The sequence below is a fragment of the Streptopelia decaocto genome, assembly GCF_964273445.1.
Source record: "Streptopelia decaocto genome assembly, chromosome: Z".
NCBI lineage: Eukaryota > Metazoa > Chordata > Aves > Columbiformes > Columbidae > Streptopelia > Streptopelia decaocto.
Window position 1 is genome coordinate 81,955,062 of NC_138657.1, and position 18,910 is coordinate 81,973,971.

Below are 18,910 nucleotides of genomic sequence, written 5' to 3' on the forward strand. Positions count from 1 at the left end.
CAGACACTTACTACAAACCAAAGAGAATTTTCCTCTCTCCTCCCCCACTTTTTTCCTTTAAAAACCCTCTTTCACAAGTAGATCTTCACTTCTCCATGTCAAATAAAAAAAGGGGAATTAGTTTGGCCAGCGAACTAGTTCCTCTTTCAAACACCAACACCGATGCAGCGAGGTATTAAAGGTGAAGCACAAAAAAAGGAAGCCTCAAATTCATTTTACTTCCAACTGTATTCTGAGCACAACATTGTGTAACCTGGCAAACCAGTGAGGTCATGGCAACAGATTCAGAGCTCTGGTGATCTGAACTGCTATGTGATTACATAGGCAGCTAATTCCTATTATTTGCATCCAATTGCTAATAGCTTTTCCAAAGCCAGGCGTGCTTTTTTAAAGAGCTCGTGCATACAGTCACTAATCTTCCCCTCCCCACCCACGAGACCGCAAGAAACTCTTCCCTGTTCCACGGAGCTCGGGCTCCTTCTGCAAACAAGCGCACATTGGTGCAGCCACACACCAACAGTGAGTTACAGGCACAGGCACAAGGACCAGCCACATTACCCTATGGTTTTGTTTCACAGCAGGTGTTTCACAGTGAGTTGTAGGATAAGATGTTCTTTGTTCTCAGACACTAGCACACGCCAGTTGGTGTGGAGGCCCCAGCGCAGCCAGACCTGAGCCGCTGGGGCAGGGTCGCCTCAGCCCGGGCCACCACGCTGGCGCTGGGACCCCAGCCCCGCTGGCGCTGGGACCCCGCTCAGCAGAACGCTTCTGGGAGCTCTGCGCACACTGCTCAGCTAGTGGCTGCAGAGCCGCCGTTTCCAGGAGCTCACCTGGACAAGGCCCTGCTGCTCCATCCCGAGCAACCTCACCCAGAAAGCCCCAGCCCCGCTGGGAACACGAACCACAGACACCATCACACATGCTCAAGCCAAAACATGCAGCCCCCTCCGATCCCATTAACCACATCGGTTTTTTGCACTACCCTCAGAGACGGCATGAAGGATGAGGGGGTGGGCAGGGGAGGGCAAGTTTTCTGGTGATTTACTTCTAATCCAGCTCCTTTCCCATAGATATCTATTCTATCAAGGGCATCAAATCTAACGCGCACCACAGGCACAACACCTCCTCTTTTAATTACTGAGTACCGAAATGTGAGTCACCCTGTAACAGCCAAAGACCAGCAGTCCACTTACTCGTGGGGCGTAAGCTCGCTCACTCCGCCGCAGCCGGTCCAGAAGGGCAGTCTCAAGAAACCCAGAGCTGTGCTATCCAGTGAATTTAATATCCAGTGCAAGAGGCAAACTTCTCCAGCTCACCAGAGGCTGCTCTGCAGGCTTCACTACGCTGACTTTCACTTACAAACTGAAAAGCCTACAGCGCGGCCCCTGAGCCTCCCTCACACCTGATCTCACTAACCTCACTAACTTGCTGTTTGTCCGAACACCTGTGGAGCTCCCAAACCCCGTCTGGGGTTTAATTCTTCTTTCAATACTTTTGTTAAATAGTGTTTTAGTTCTCAGTGCCTGGCCAGGAATTGCTACTGCTTCATTTTGTCTGGAGCTCAAGATCCATATTTTGCTCCCTGTTGTTTCTAAGTGCAAGTTACCTGCAGCACGTAAACTGCTCATGGTTATCACGGGCCAGTTAACAAATGCTATAGCCATTCAGGCCTCCAACCAAAAACCAGCTTCTGCTTACTGAAAGAAAATACCTTCCATAGCAGTAACAAATACGCTTTTCTTGCTTTAGTCCTCTCTCCACTTCAGAAATCTCTTTGAACACACAAAGAGAACTCAGAACACCTGGCGCTCAGCACCTGCACCAATCTGGGCACAGAGAGACCAGCTGCACCTGAGGAGCCCGTTCCCCCTGCGACACGCAGGTCACAGGACCCTCACCCGCAGAGACACGCTAGGGAAAGAAACAATGCCTGTTGTCCGACGGCTTGGAATCACGATTTGCGAAAAGTACTTCAGTTCAGCAGAGCTGTAGCATCCAGGACTGGAATAACCAGTATGTTACTAAACACGGGATCTGTATAGAGTTTACATTTGGTAAGGAAAGTGTCTGCAACGTCACGTAAAACAATGACTATTTTTTTCTTTTTTTGTCACTACTCTTTGCCTCCAAACATTGATACTATAGCCATGTTATTTTTCCATTTAACTGGGGGAACAGGTGCAGAGGAATATAGAAAAGAAAACCAAACCAGCCTACCAAACTGTATTTAAGCAGCCCTACCATGGCTCCTTGCTGGCTCCTCCTGTGCACACTGCGCACACAGGCCAGCAGGGCAGGTTTCGGCCGTGCCCCTGGCTGCTCACAGCACGTGAGAGGGAGGCCCAGCAACCTCCTGGTAAAACGCAGGAGGGATGGGAGGCTACAGAAACCTCTGTCCTTTGCAAATGTCTAAGCGGCACCCCTGGCTGCGGCTGCCACGTCCAGGATCGGCGCCGTGCCGGGGATGCGCTGCCGGCCACGGCGGCTCGGACGGGCTGGGGGGCCTGGGCTCAGGGGAGCACCGCGCTGGCCTGGGCAGGCTGAGCTCAGCACCCCAGTAACTGCGGCTGCACAGGGAGCAGGTAAAGGAACCCAAGTTTTAGCTGCTGGCATCTGCTTACATCAACCTTGCTTAAATTCTATTCAGAACTATTTTGCTGCGGAAACAGAAATTTCATGGACAGCACACTGTTTGTCAGACTTTACACCCCTAACACGAAGATAATGCTCAACCTGAATTCTTTGTGTCGCACGTGTCAGATGCTGAATCGTTATGTGGAATGCCAGGATGATCTAGAACTGATGTAATGAGTCTGATGATTGGGAAACTCAAATCAATTTCATTTACTGAGCCCCAGTAGGAACCAGAAGAGATCATGGCTTCCAGGTTAAATACCTTTGCTCTACTTCATGCTGCTCTAAGTTAATCTTTCTCTAGTAGTCAGAGTGGCCAGAACAGGTAATTTTTAACCACTAGCCATTGGCTCACAAGGGTCACAACATTTTCCCTCTTCTGACCTAAACTGTCCCAGCAATGTAAGCCTCACCTTTGTTGTACTGTGGGATTAGCGCTGGTAAATGTGCTTCTTTGAACATTAGTGACAGCTGATGCCCCTTGAATGCTATAGTAACCTGGGATAAACAGACAAACACCAGCTTTGCCCACTGCGAGCCCAAGAATTCTTGTAGCACTTTCCTCTTAAAAATCATATGGTCACATCCTAAACTGATGCAAGTCAGCGTGGATTCACTGAAATTAACAGGTCATAGCACAGGGACAAATTCCGTTACATTGTTGGATATGGGTCAGTTTTCCCCATAAAAAGATCCAGCCTAAATCTCTGACCCGGGTTTGCCTGCGCGTTTTGAAGCAAGCCGGCCATGCCCACAGCTGCTGCCTTGCAACAGATTTCTGCACAGCTGAAACAGCCAACCCAAACCAGTTTGAGCCTATTGATTATATGCTCATTAGAGCTGGAGTAAAGCCATAAAGATACACCTCAGGTTCTCCTAAGTGAATGGCCATTAGTGCACCAGGTGTGAGGCTGGAATCTAGGGCAGGAAAACGGGTAAATACGGGGGTTCCAGACGACTGCAGAACCAGGGTCTCCCTGGACTGTGTCTTCGTATTTCCTTTTTAAACCTCTGCACCTTCCAGCATCCCATTTTTCAGACCAGAATCTCCTGCTCTAACTCCCTCTCCAACTGAGGCTCTAGTTTCCCATCTCCCTCAAAACTGCACCTGACTTTAACCTGAGGTTTGTGATAAATGAGCTGGATGACAGGGGGTCTTAGGCCATCCCAGTGAGGAAGAGAAAGCTCTCCCCACTTACTCTACGTGCGCACCACGATCCTTCTCTAGGTTAGTTTTCTTTCACATGAAGTTCAGACTATTCTAAGTATAGGGGAAAGAAACACAAACAAAAACAAGGAGAACTGATTCAGGTGAGTCTCTTTCATGTCAAGTAAATGAACCTGATTTGAAAGTCCTCAGTTTGAACTGAATGGTGAAACTGGCTTTTGAAACCTAGCCCATATAAATAAAAGTAGTAACTGTGCTTTTAAAGCCCTTTCAAACAGGCTTCCTAAATGAGCTTTGTTGAACACATAATCTACTAATGGTGAAAATTACCCAGCTGCAACGGTTTATTCTTCCGAAGAGATATATACCACTCACAAACCATTTTGCAATAGAGTAAAACAATCCTCCTAATATACTAATGAGATCTTCATGCACAGAATATTTAACTACTTTTTTTTTGCCAAAACTGTTGTTCTTAAGAATTTCCTAATTAAGGTTTTGCAGAGCCCAAACATAGCTTCTTACTGTTTGTTAGATCCTCCCAGCGTGAAAAGCTTCCTACCATAGCCTGATTTTTGCCCTGTGGTAAGTTGTTATTCCTTCAGTTCTGGAGTTATTATTTTACTTTTCCAGACAGAAAAGACTCCATTCCTCAGCCTTCTATTTCCCCCCTCATATCCTCCACATTTTATATAAGAAAAATGACAGTAAAGAACTCCCGTACGGATTAAACGTTGACCTTCGTACAGGGACGCCCTGGTCAACAGGAGCTGTGCACACCAAGTGGAACCTCCGGATCACGGAACACGTGGCTGAGGGACCTGCGGAGGTCAGCGCACGCCGCGCTCCCTCTGAGCGGTGCCGCTTCAAAGCCGGACCACTGTGCTCGGGGTCATACCTACATATTTGCAAGGGAAGCGAAGAGTTTGGGCCTCCAATGAGTGTGCAATGTGTATTGCATTATTTGTCCTTGTGTCAACTTCAGTGACATTTAAACAAACCAGTTCCCTTTTTTTTCAGGAATTTCCAAACAATCTGGCGTTTCATGTCAAACAAGCGCGGCTGTCGCAATGCGCTGGGGCTCGGCGCTGGCTCCCGGGTGGCGGGCCGGCCCTCGCCACGTCAGCGAGCGCCGCTTCTGCCCACAAACACAACCCTGGGAACAGCAGGAAAGTAGCGTTTCCTCTGGGACTAAAAGCAGCACATTTTAGTCTTTCTCTGCTGGTTTTGGACAATATGTGGCATTTTGCCTTTTTTATTATTATTATTTGAGGTCTTTTGCCCTCCTTTTTTGATTAAGCGAATTGTCAGCTACCTTCTGTAGACTTAAAATGCACATCTGTATTTTCAGAAGGGCAGATGGAGTTTGCACACAGAACTCTGGTATAATTGTATAGGTAATTTTTAAATAAATACTTTCCCCAAACCTTGTTCTACTACTATGGGCAGACCATGAACTAGTACTACTACTACTGCGAGTAATTCCATCATCTTTATCCCGTGTGCACGCACAAGCCCCAAACGCGAAACTCCTAATGAAAAATAACGCAGTACCAGCATTCAAAAAGCAGCCCCTGCTTCAGGAGGCTTTTCTGAATAGATCAAGGGCAGAAGGTAACACCAAGGCTGGGATATGAATTGATATGAAGACAGAGTCAAGACTCTTCATCTCGGGGTTAATCGGTACAGGCAGCGGAAAGAAACCTGTACTTTGCACGTTTCCCTGCCCAGAGATGCGCTCCGAAGGGACACAGAAAACTGAGCCCAGAGCTGGCTTCCGTTCTGTAGCCTGTCCGACTAAAGGTGACGCCGGCTCTGGGCAGTGAGGGCCGCCCCCCTCCCCCAGATCAATATTTTAATATGACTTATCAGAAAGAGAATTAATTGTTTACTTTAAAACCTCAGGATCCCATAAAGGGCGAGGGAAAGGTGTGCACTGGAACCAGAGGCTTCCAACCATTGCCGACGGCTGCTGGGAACTCGTAAAAGCAAACCAAGACGGCCAGGACCTGAATACAGTGACATTCAGCACAATGTCGTGCAAGAGAACCTCAGGTCTGACGAGCCCCGACGACACACCAGAGGGTCATTTGGCAGTTGTGTCAGATGGTAAGTGCCTTCCACTGCTTCATTCATCTGAGCAAAAGGAAATGCTAAAATGTACTAATGTAAATAAAATAGTGCAGGAGAATTCTGAATAGCAAGCACTTCAGCATACCATAATATCCACAAATGCCTGTGGCCTGTCTGCGTAATTTAACAGGATTTAACGTCTTGCATCTGGCGATCTCTGCCTGGACTTTTAAAGAGATTGGCTTTTATTCATGTCAGTGGGCAAGCAACCCTATACGTTTACTGTTTCAAAAAAGGGGGTGGCAGGGAAGTCGATGGCTCGACCTCCCCAGGGCTACAGGGGTGCTTCCAAATCCAGATGGACAAAGGGGCAAGGTTCTGGGATCCATCAGGACACTTCTTGAAAAACCCATTTGTTCTTCACATTGATCTTCTCAACTGGAACATTCTAATAATATTCTTTATATAAATGTCTAGCAAAAGAGAAGCAAAAAGTGGATTTTTTTCCCCTGATGTTTATACTTGGCTTTCTCCCCGTCCAGTAACTTTCCTGTTCTTTCAGGTTTCTTCCCCCATTGTGGTACCAAAAACTAGAGGCCATTTCTCCTCCTTTCATTACCTATTGTCTTGGAAATATCTCTGTTGAATTGCTAGAAACCTCCACGTAGCTGTGGAACTATCAAACCACCTGCCTGCAGCTGCACCATTTGCCTGGCTATCCACTTTCACAGACATTTCGCACGAAAGTCTAGAGGCGCTTCTGCTCTTTGCGCCGCCAGCAATAGTCACTTTTTCTCAGAGAGCTTAATTAGAGTAGGATCCTGCACGACCTTTCTCCTCTGCTGCAGAGAGAAGGCCGAATAAAATGTGTACGAGGAAAGTTAAGGGGAAAACACAGTAACTTTGTGATGAATTATAAAGCAAGGTACAGTACTTACGTTCCTTTGGCATTCATTTCCCATTATCACCTATAGGCATAGGCACATTTATTAAAAATAGACTTGCAGACCTCAGGTCTAGAACCGCAAGCTGCATCCTAACTAGACAGAGCAAGTTCTGGGTGTGCCTGTGTATCTGCCGTCAGTAATTCACAGAACGGAATGCTGTTCTGGTGCTGCAGCTCCTCACCTTCCTCAGGAGACGTCTGCTCTGTAGCTGTGCTGGCACAGTGGCCTCAGCCGTGGATGTGCAGACCTGTCCCACAGGTCTGTGTGTGTGTTCACATGCACACCTGTTTCCACTACAGCATGTACAGACTCAGAACACAGATAAAAGCAGTAAAAGATGAAAAGCACGTGGAAAAGGTTCAGCTCTGCCCAAGCATCTATAGGATCACTTCCTTGACAAGGATGGCAATGACAGAGCAGTCGTAATAATCACGTTTGAAAACCACACCAGGCCGCCCTGGCAACCAGCCAGTGAAGGCTTCTTTCTCTGCTATTACCAGCCAAGGGCCACTCAGAACTCAGCTTGATGAACCAGTTGATGCTTCACTGAGGCTTCATTAGTTGTACTTGCAAATTAGTAGCTACACTAGTCCAGACCCCAGTGAGTTTGCATTGACTCATCAACACTGGTTGAACCAGATTACGTTTAGGAAAGAGATCCAGAAAAGACACAAGGTTGGATCAGAAGGTAAGGATCGCAGAGGAAATACCTTGCTACACTGCGCAGTGTGCTGGCGGTTCAGATGTATTCAGTCCATGCAGGCAGCCAGGTAGTTCGTGCATTAGTGTCTCCTCTCTGCTGGCACCTCACCTCTTCAGGCTGTAGAACAGAGTGAGCTGTATTTCCCTACCTGAAAATCTGCATACAAATATCTGTATTTGAGAGCCCCGTGCCCTCATCCTTAACCATGTCTTGTTACAGCTCCTTCCAGGGCAGCCCTCGCCCTGCGTCTCGGCTGGCGAGCAGGTGCTCTTCTGGATCATTTCCTTGGGAGGCCGCCAGCCCCAGGGCTTCAGCTGGCCTGGGCTGGCTGCCCACACAAAACCTCAGGCTGGGCTCACAGGGGTGCCCTTGTCACAAACCGCAGCATGCCCTCATTCCAGCTGGGTTCTGCCTCTCCTGCTTACACAAGCTGGCATTTAAAATGGTGACCAGTGGTCTCAACAAGTACAGAAATGTGATTTTCCTCCCTAGCCGTACCATGTTCAGTGTACGTACCTCAGACATTCAGATATCACAAACAGCGGGTGACAGACACGTGTGCCTCTCTCGTTTGTAGCTGGAATGCACAACGGGAGCGCTGACAACACACTGAGAATAAAGCAGAAGTGTTTAGGGGTTAATGTGTGAGTGGGACACCTCACGGGGCAGTGAATTAGGAACACGAACAATGCGGCTGACAGGAAGGCCAAGTGCACGGGTGGAGTGCCCTGAGGATCTGAGTCTGACTTTTGAATGCTAAAATGAAACCAGGTCCAGAACTACTGGAGTCCAGTTTTATTACAAATGGGTAAGAAACGCTGCCAATTATGTTAAAATAGGAATGCATTTACTGAGCTTAAAAAAAGAACCAAACAACTCCATCCCCTCCCATGGTGCTTCTAACCAGTCCACACAACATTCTTATTTGAGCCAAAAATTCAAGTTTTCAGTAGCTCCAAAAACATTTCTGTACTCAGCACATACAAAATCTACTCAAATTCACACAAAATGGAACATAAATATTTCATGTACTCTGCTCTCCTTGAAAGACTTTTAACAGTTCCATGGGAATAAAGGAATTCCACTCTGCGGTCTGTCTCCCCTTCTTTTTTCCCCCACAAGTTAGCAGATCATTACATTTACCAACCAGCCACTGGCATTACTTGTTACTCCTGTTACTGCACGTTCACCAGCTGGCCTGCACTCTCACAGAGCTACGTTCCGTCTGCACAGGCCACTTGTTTCTTCCAGTCAATATCCAATACGATCTTGCTGAGGAAAAAGTGGATCCATGGAAGAATGAGATACAAAGGCTACTCCTATTCACCCAAGCTCTAGTTTCTCATCTCCTCCCTTCCCCGTGCTCCTTTCTCTGTTTTCTCTGCAGTATTTGGCTGTGATTATGAGACGTGACTGAATTCCCATGGTTTAAGAAATCCCTGTGCGTCGTATGGCCCTCAGTTACTGGTTCTTAGGCCACTCCTGACCAACAGGATCTTTTAGGGGATTTTTTATACTCGCTGAGAATGTGCAGAAATGTTATCAGACCTGCAGGCTAAACAAACGCAAACCCCAGTCTGTGCTACTAAACCACAAAGCCTGTTCCGGGCAGAGCCGAGCCCCAGCGCCGCGCGCTGGCTCCAGCGCCCACTGCTCTGCCGCAGAGCCGAGCCCCAGCGCCGCGTGCTGGCTCCAGCGCCCACTGCTCTGCCGCAGAGCCGAGCCCCAGCGCCGCGTGCTGGCTCCAGCGCCCACTGCTCTGCCGCAGAGCCGAGCCCCAGCGCCGCGCGCTGGCTCCAGCGCCCACTGCTCTGCCGCAGAGCCGAGCCCCAGCGCCGCGCGCTGGCTCCAGCGCCCACTGCTCTGCCGCAGAGCCGAGCCCCAGCGCCGCGTGCTGGCTCCAGCGCCCACTGCTCTGCCGCAGAGCCGAGCCCCAGCGCCGCGCGCTGGCTCCAGCGCCCACTGCTCTGCCGCAGAGCCGAGCCCCAGCGCCGCGCGCTGGCTCCAGCGCCCACTGCTCTGCCGCAGAGCCGAGCCCCAGCGCCGCGTGCTGGCTCCAGCGCCCACTGCTCTGCCGCAGAGCCGAGCCCCAGCGCCGCGTGCTGGCTCCAGCGCCCACTGCTCTGCCGCAGAGCCGAGCCCCAGCGCCGCGCGCTGGCTCCAGCGCCCACTGCTCTGCTGTAGAGCTGTTAACAGGCAGAGTCAAACAGGGAAGCGGGACTGGCGCTACAGACCAACCCGCTGTTTGCCAAGGGGCTAGCTCTAAAATGCTGGTAAAAACAAGTATATGGAAAACAAGTATAATCTCTAGCGTCGTGATTTCTCAGATCTAGCATAGCCCTGTAAAAGTCAAGCACTTATTCTGAGCTGTCTCCGTCAATAAAAGAAAGACGAGGGTGATTCGACCCTCCCTCCCTATCTTTGTCTCTTAGGACAGGATTATTTCCCCAAGGTGCCTGTCCACCTCCTCTGGACGCTTAAAGTTACTTAGCTTTAGATTACTACAGCTATCTGAGACAAAATATTCATCCCCAAGAAATTTGGAATCCTGCCTCCCACTTCCTTGGTGAGAATCCTGATACACCACGTATAAATACGCATAACCATGGTCTTTTCTCTGTGCTTTGCAGACCTCGGAAGTCCGTGCTGAAGTCTGCGATGTGTATATATTACTCTGCTGCTGCCCGAGCTGTGGAGTGTGACAATGGTGTTTGTGTCCTGGCTATCAAACGCCATTATCACACTAAATAGCTACTGGTAGACAAGACATCAATTCAGAAAAGTATGTCAACTGTAGCAATACATCTTCCCATCATGCTGAGGAATAAATAAACTTTTTACATATATGCAAGATGACTCCGCTCTTTCTTTTATAAGCAAACCCACCACAGTATGTGGGAAATAGACGTTTTGCTACATGCACTTCCAGATTCCCACTGGAAAGCACACGAGTCATATTAAGGAATCATCAGTACAATGTCATGCTTAGGAATGTGGGTTTTGTCAGGGCCAATGGGGTTGTGATCAGCTCTGAAAAACCAGGCCAGCTTGGGATTTTCTTTTTGCTGTTGGACTGACCATGACAACAGAACACTGAAGCCAGTCGGCTGATGTACTCAAATTCCGGCTCTTATTCTGGCACCAAATTAGAGCATACGCTTGGAACATTAATTGACTGAGATGCTCATGACATTTTTCAAACACAACACCTTCCAAGATTCTGATAAAAAGCTACGACCTCTAACTTGAAACATCATATATTCTAGTTTCAAATGCTTTCAGCTTTGTTCCCTTCTGTGTCACAATGTACATATGATTTGAGCTCCACGCTCAAGCCCATTGTCTTATATTCTAAACCTACTGGTTTGGGCGGTGCCACAACTTCCTCATAAAAATTCTTCTGAGAGCTATTACTCCTCCTTTCTAATGTTTCCTGCCTTACACAGGACGGTCATTCAAACACTTCTCTGTAGCAGCAGAACCAGCCTTCTGGTGTGCGCCACAAAAGCCTTCTGCCAGCTCCTGATGACAAGTCCACCCCTGCATGTCACCTGCTGGACGGACCCGTCCTGTCAGCGACCGCAGCTGTGCCACGCTGCGCTGCCCCGCGCGCACAGACCCAGCCAGGGCACGCAAGCTGCCCTCCTCGCCCGATCCCTGCGCTCCCATCGCAACGGCAACCGCCGATCTGCTGGGTGCTGAGGGAACCTGAACTTCATGCGGCGAGTGAGCTTCCAGTTGTGTAAAACGGCTGCAGGCTCTTTGTGGGCAGCGTGGAAAGGGAAAGGTGAGGGCTGGGCTGCCCCGTGCCAGAAGCTTGAGCCCTATCCATTTCTTTAGATAAATGAATTGGGCAGGCTGATGTAGTGGGCCAGATCCAAAACATCTGGCTCAGATGGGCATCTGTAAGAGCACTAAGCAGTAACACCAATGAGGAACACTCTTCTGCCACCATCACAAACCAAGCAACCTCAGTCATCCAGAAACAGCCAGAATCCAGCAGCAACAGACTCTCTCCCAAAGCCAGTATTCTCCTGTTGTCCAAGACTCAGTAAATCACAGCAGTTTCACACCCACTGTGTTTTATGGCACACTCATAGTGAAATCAGCAGACCTGCAGATAATTGCGGCTTATTTCTCCAACGGTCTTTGCTGAGAACAAGCTTCTAGCTGAGGGAATCTTTTTGCAGGTAACTCGAGGGCAGGAGTGAGCAAGAGAGCTGGAACTCCTTCCTCTTTTCTCTGGCTTTGCAGGACGAAAGGACAAGTGACCTCATCTGCAAGGCCCCCTGTGTAACGTTTTCACAGTAGCTACTTTTCTTCTCAACCTCTGATTGAGAGAGAAATGAAGCCCCTTCCCTCCTCATCACGCCTGCAGTGCTTTCCAGGGAGCCTGAACCAGTCTTGCTTGCCCTTCTGATTACTGGCACTGCAGTTCTTCTTATGTGAAGAACATCTTATGCTGTTTCTCTCCTCCCACTCAGTCAGCCTCGTGCTGCTTGCCTGAGCACAATATCCATATCACATTAACAGCAGGAGCTGGGGATCGAGGCTGTCATTTAGTTCTACGACTTGCAATGTCACCACAGCATATTCCACGTTGTTCGTTCTTTCAGAGATGCAGAACGTGAATCACCACGGCTGGTAGCTCGGTGGTGGAATGGCAGTACAGGTTCCCCAGCTTCTACTTGTCATGTTATTAAAGGAAACCCATTCAAAATATTCAGTCAAACATCTACACGGGCAAACAGTTCCTGACCTTCCCCTGGCGCTCTGTGGCAGGATAACAGTGGAGATTAATTCTCTCGCCCTTTTACGCTCTTACCAGTGTGCTCTTAAAGCTCAAAAATGGAAAGTTATTTGCTGAGGCTTCTACTGTAGAGCAACATGACCTTTACAACGCCCACACAATATTAGTGATGCTGAAGTTTCTTGACAAGAAAAAGAAAGAAATGAAGGCATAATGGAGCTGCATCCCTGCAGGTCAGTGTGGAGTGATGTGAGGTTCAGCTGCGGGAGTTACACTGGAACGTTCCTCCAATAAGAACTGCATGGAATTTGCTCATGCTATGTGTTATAAGGAACAGATTGGGAAACATAGTGCTTGTTTTCTAATGGGGTTCTGCACCTTACATCTCCTTGAAGCAGCTAAATATGCAAGGCAGAGCATTCAGAACAGAGCGGCTGCTCCAGCCACGTCCTCTGGAGAGCCGGGGCCAGCGCTGCTAAAGCTGCTGGATGAGCCGGGACTGGGGCGCGAACCGCAGCGCTGCAATGGACGCCGCTGCTCACTGGAACTGGCCATGAAGAACAGTCCCGCTTCTACGGCAATGATCTGCCGTCCCGCACAGGCTAAAAACTGCTGTGGACATTTTGGTTAAAAGTTTCTCAGTTTTCCAGTTTTAGAGAAAATTCTACTGCACTCTAAACACATGTCCCCATATTTCAGGACCAGGCTGACCGACTTTCTCCTTGGGGGTGAGACTGTCATTTAAGACCTAAAGCTGGAACCAGAATCTGCAGCTGATTCCCGGCAACTGTGCACGGGTTTGCGAAAGTGCAGCCCGTGTCCTGGCACCCCGGAGGACGGGTGTTGGCGTCACCGCGGCTGCACCCAGCTTCTGGACACGCCACACGTGCCCAGGGTTCTGCTGCCAAAGGGACAGAGGAGGCCGGGTTTCGCTGAGCCAGGAAGTGCTAATGATCACAGACACTTGTTGAGAAAAGATCAAAAAGCATGTGCCTGCGGCTCTGTGGACACGAACCTATACACTGAAACCCCGTAAGTGTTTTTGAAAAACATTTCCACTGGAGCTCAGATGTTTTCTAACCCACGTGCAAACTGCAGGGAAGAAAGAAAAAAGAAAAACCAGAATGATCAGTTTATCTCTAAGGACACATAGCTCTAAAAACCCAACACCTATAGGCCATTCATGTGATTAATTACTTTGAACAAGAACAAAAATCCTGTAGAAGCTTTACTGACTCCATTCTTGAATGTTTTACCATTGTTGGTCTGCATAATAGAATTTAAATCACAAAGCATTAGAGCTTCAGCCTGAACTACAGTGGTGCCCTACGAAAAGCGTAACATTTTAAAATTGCTGTGAGCGCACGGTGCAATTCATTCATTCTGTGTGCGCTTAAGAATATTTATTAATGTAACGACACAAGTGCTAGCAGCAAGAAGTAACCTCTAAGTGCTCCTTCAAAACATGGGTTCCACTTTCTGCTTTTGCTGGTGTCTTTGCTGAGATTAAAACACATGTTTATATTTAGTTGACTTCGTCACAAACCCCATGCTTTGGTTCCCTCATGTAAAAGGCAAAAACCAGACTCTGGCTCAGATTGGAACCCCGTCTGTAAAACAAACAGGTCGCTGGTTCTCCCATTCACCTCAACAGGCCATTAAATCTAGAGCCCAAAGAGAAGTCTGATACTGTCCATGTCACTGCTCGTGATTCTGCAGACATCCAGCTGAGGCGTGTTGGTAACCACCGTTCCACCAGGCCAGTCCTTCTCCTGCCACTGCAGCCAGCTGCCGTAAACTGGACCCAACTTTCTCCTCCCGCTCTGGTTTCCTGGTCTAGACCTCTGTACGAAGTTCAGCTTAGATGCACTCAGCTTTCATGCTTTTTCAGGCAGCCCAGAAATACTTCCTGATACAGGTGTATGTACGTATTTCCTGTCACAGCAAGACTAAGGTGGGTAGAGTGGCTTGCTATCAGTCTACAAAGAACAACAATTCTTAGCAAAGTCGCTCTGTAGAAAGTCTGACGCGAACATCTAGATGGGCAGATAAACAGTCTGTTAATCGCCATTTCCCATCACTTTCCGACGTGCACACTGGAGTTCTCTCTGTGTCACTATCTAAATGCCAAACTCCTTCTATTGTGACCGAGACACGAGTGAGGAACTGGGGATGTTTCTGAGGGACCTGCACAGCCAGGGTGTTCCCGTCACAGAGCTCCGACCTGTCCCACCAGACAGACGGGAGGACAGCACAGAGAGCTCACCAGCCTGAGAGAGAACTGGGCAACGAGGAACCAAAGAACAGGCAAAGCCTCAGCTCTCCACCTCTGCCTTAGATACACCAAAGAGCAATCCCTCGAGTACCCCCCCAGAGCGAGGGTTTAAACCTTGTCCCGATGGCTTGAACCCGAGCTAATCAGTCAAGTATTTTCTACTTTCAGTAGCTATTAATGTATAATTATTTCACTGTAATTGCATGTGTAGCTGAACTCAAGGGCAACGACTGAGTTTTAACAAGATCGTGTGACATTATTATAATTGAAACTTCTGTTCTATTACAGAAAAAATGACTGCTTTAAACCAGTGTATTGCCAGGTTCTCCTATTACCATCAGTTAGACTTTCCACTGACAGAAACTCAGGAATTAGCTTTTGAGTATAGATGTCAAGTCTAGTTGAAAGATGAATGAAAAATATCAAATCCAACCAGAAATATAACCAGAATGTAGGCACTTTTTGGCACAGTCAATCTAACCTATTTCAAACGTTTGTTTTTCAGATGACCTGCACTTTGCTCTAAACCCCATTGAGATCTCCATTAATCGCACAGGGAGCCCAGGATGACCAGCCCAGATTTACATCTACACTGCAGGCAGATGAGTTTCTGTCCCTAGTGTCAGCGGGTCCCCAAGAGTTTCCCTCTTTTTCGCTATCCACTGATGATAAACACCACGCAGAACCTAGTCTGAAATTGCCTTTGTCCTCCTCAGCACTGAGGGGACTCGCACACGCAGGGGCTGGTTTCTGGCACCACCTGCCATTCAGAAATCATGCGGGGATGAGCAGTCTGACGCGCTCGGTGTTTGTGTTCTGTGGTGGGCACTGCAGGGTGGCTTTTCACCTGCCGCCTCCGGCAGCCCTGCTGCATCCTCTGGCACGTGTTGGTCCCTCCTCTGCCTGCACAGCAGCTACACTTCAGTTCAAGGGAGCAGACTATCTCCCCGCAGTTCTGGCCCTGCCTGGGCGCTCTGGATTAATTGTGCCTCCTCAGCAGACAGGTCCTGGCCCAGGGCACCTGTCAGGTCCTTCAAAAAACAACTCTGTGTTCCACAGAAAAGCCCCTATGTGTAATGGTTTGTTTCAGACAGCAGCTGTTTGGCAACGGCAGACTCCAAACCTCCATCCCACACCAGGACTGGTGCACGCACCACTGTCCTCTGTCCTGTGCCATGGGGTTAACTGTGGATCCAAGGAAGCTTGCATGGACAGCAAGGACAATCCCACAAGTTGCCCATCTTTAAGCAGATGACATCACTTTGTGAGGACCTTAGAGATGCCAGCTAATGCGGGGGGGGGGGGGGTGGCGGGGCAGAAGACAGATACATCCAATCATGAATGGCTTTGTCTTGTATTAAAAGACATGTAAGTGGAAGAAAAAAATACAAGAATAGGATTATAGTGGGATTACAATATGCAAAAGTCTGGGAAAGAAAACCATTTTTCTACAGCAGCCAGAGTAACACTACTGTGCAAAACTTGTGCTAAGTGGCTTCTTAAATATATTGATATTGATGTAGCAGCTTAACCCACAGGGCCACAGACACACAGAAAGGCAGATGTCCTCCAGTGGTGTGTGGTGCACTTGAACGTACAAGACACGCGCAGATACCAATACACAGAAGGGCTGTAAGATAACCCAGGCTGATGGCTTAGTTTGCCTTCAAAACCTTGCCCTGCCCTTACATCTCAGGTACCCAGACCACAGAATCAGCTGCTTGCTTTGTTGTTGGCATCTGCATCAGGATGACTTCAGAATAATGTCATAAGGCAAAGCTCTGAAGTTGGTGCCTATCGTTAGCACGTATCTTCGAGAGGAGTTTTCGCGAGATGGGACAGTTCAACTCGGTGCTCTGAAGAAATGAAGTCTCTAGGTTCTCTTGCTTTCTTGGGTGCTGTTTTCTTTATAGTCGATGAGTTTGATAGATTTTTGCTTTTCATGGATGTTGTTTTCCTCTGTTTTTGATGAGTGGTTCGCAGAGATTTCAGCCCCAGCATCTCACAGTACTTATTGCACTGGTGGAGGGCTCTGAACTGCTCAATGAAGGAAATCGAGCAATTGCCTTTAAAACCTTTGTATCTGTAGCAACAAAGAAAAGAAAAGCCAGATGGGATTTGAAGATTCATTTTCAGCACAGGGAGGCAGAGAATGACTGCTGACTCATAAGCAACTTGAAAACATTAAGCAAGTCTCTTCCATCCATGCATGCTGCACCTGCTTTTTAAAGGAGCAAGTTTTGGTCAAATTACCAGGGTAGAGAAGGGAGAAGAAAGAGCAGGATGCTCCTCTCCTTTTACTGGTAACCTTAGGAAGCGCATGTTCTATTCTATTCTCGTGGCTCCCTGGACATACAACATCCCCAGAGGTGAACTGTGAGTTATCACTGCACAAAACCAAACAAACGGGTTTAGCACTGAAGTTAACACGACATGCTCACTGCACAGCATTCCAGAGAACTTATTTCCTCATGAAGACTGCACAGTGCTAAGAACACACCGTCGCTCTGAGAAGGTCAAACTCCTTCTGACAGATAATTATTGCAACATAGTTTGCCAAATTTTCTTAGAAAGAATGGTACCAGTGGTGAAAATATAATAAAATCCCTTGCAACAAAAGGGGACGATATCTGCCTCCATTTGTACCTAACTGTCCTATTTTGCATCTCCGGTGTTCCTCTACAGAGAAGTAGTCAAAAAGATGAAACCTCAGGCCAACTGCTTTCTTAGATCGGTAACTGCACCCTGGGAGGGAAAAATACCTCTTTGGCGGATAATGCAAATCGGAAAGTTTCTCTAGTGTATCTAAAAGGCAATATTTATTGCTTATTCAGGCACATACCAAAATGGTAACGCAGACTGGCAGGCCCCCTGACAGCCAAAAAGTCATCTATACGTTTCGCTGCTGCTTTTACACACTGTCACAATTGCCCACCCATGGAGGATGAATCCCAAGTGAGTGCAGACAGTCTGTTTCAGCCATGATGCTGAAGACTTTGCAGGCAATTGTAAGGTGAACAGCAGACCTTAATCTTCTAAGGAATTGAATTATTGCTGGTGGTTAACTTCAACAAGAAAAACTATTTGAGAGCTCAACTCTCTCGTCATAAGTATTTGGGAGTCCTTTTTGTCTTATCATACCTATCTTTTATTTTCGGATTCTTCTTTGAAGTCAGAGTTTTTGAACGTTTCATATGTATCTCAACGAAATAAAGCTCCAAAGGTATTCTGCTATCATTTGCCAGTGAAGCTGTTCACAGCAGACAAGGCTCCCCTCCCGGTTAAAGAGCAGCCAGCCCGCCCTGCTCTGCAGAAGCCGCTCGGCCGGCTTGCTGTACGCAGCCACAGAACCACAGGGCCTTCCCAATTCTCTTTTCCTCTCCAAGTAACTTCTGTGCTTGTTTACCCAAAGGAAGCTTAAGAGCAGTGCCATTGTTACTTCAGGACTTACACCCTGGAGCTCAGCAAGAGAATGAACTGTTCTCTCTCTCCTTTGGAGAAATAATGGACTTGAGACTTCAGATGTGAGCGTCTCTCCTAGAGCCAGCAGGTGTGTGCTCCAGAGACACCAGCAGAACATTCGGTTCCACGGGCAAACTATGCTCAGTGAAAAAATCTCTGTACATCAAGCACTGATCCTGACTCCAGAAACTAGTTAGAGCAGAGCAATGGACTGCCAGCAAAGAGCAACAACTTAGACCAAACTATTCTGATTAATCGATCATGAACATTCAATTCACCGCTGTGCCCTTGCAGTGAGTGCCCACGGCACCACAGCCGCTGTGCCTGCCGCGCGGGTCCCTGCGGGTGACGCGGCGCTGCGGGCGGCCCCGGCCCTCTGCTCCGCCGCGCGCTGCCTGCACGCGTGCCCTGCAGTAACGACACGGAACCGCGGGGCTCACTGCACTGAGCTGGCTCTTCTCATCTGTGGCCACACGCTCTTTTTCTTTCTCTCCTTTTCTTACTCCTTTCTCCGACATAGCCATTTTGTTGCAGCTAAAGAAAATTTCTTCCTGTGTTATTCTCATGCTATAAAATTCTGATAATATTAATTTATTTGTGAAAATAATGTTGGAAAGAAGAAGTTGAGTTAAAAAGGTCCGTTTTTATAATGAAGTAAATAAAAGTCTGTCTAAATGTCCTTCCTATCTGTATCTGGGTTTTGTCCCTTCCTGTGTGTCTTTGAAGGAACATCAGACCTAAGAGCAGAAGCAGCAGCATTTGCTCCGATGATACTACGAGTAAGAGACACTTTACATGAACAACCGAATGCTCTGCTAACTAACTTTAGCTTTAGAATTCAACAAATGCCAGAAACATTTGCAGCCAAAGAACATAAATATCTTGTGAACAAGAGACA

At 48.0% G+C, this 18,910-nt stretch overlaps 1 protein-coding gene across 2 annotated transcripts in view; it reads right to left on the reverse strand.

The window, feature by feature from the left end:
- Positions 1 to 18,910, reverse strand: part of ALPK2 (alpha kinase 2) — a 49,318-nt gene that overhangs the window by 7,514 nt on the left and 22,894 nt on the right. Inside the window, exon 10 of one of the 2 annotated variants that reach the window (XM_082075041.1) lies at positions 15,927 to 16,633. The exons of the other annotated variant lie outside the window; for it this stretch is intronic. Within the exon in view, the coding sequence (XP_081931167.1) occupies positions 16,351 to 16,633 (283 nt within the window). The 3' untranslated portion in view covers positions 15,927 to 16,350. Of the gene's footprint in view, positions 1 to 15,926; positions 16,634 to 18,910 lie in introns of those variants that run through there. 2 annotated transcript variants of the gene reach the window in all.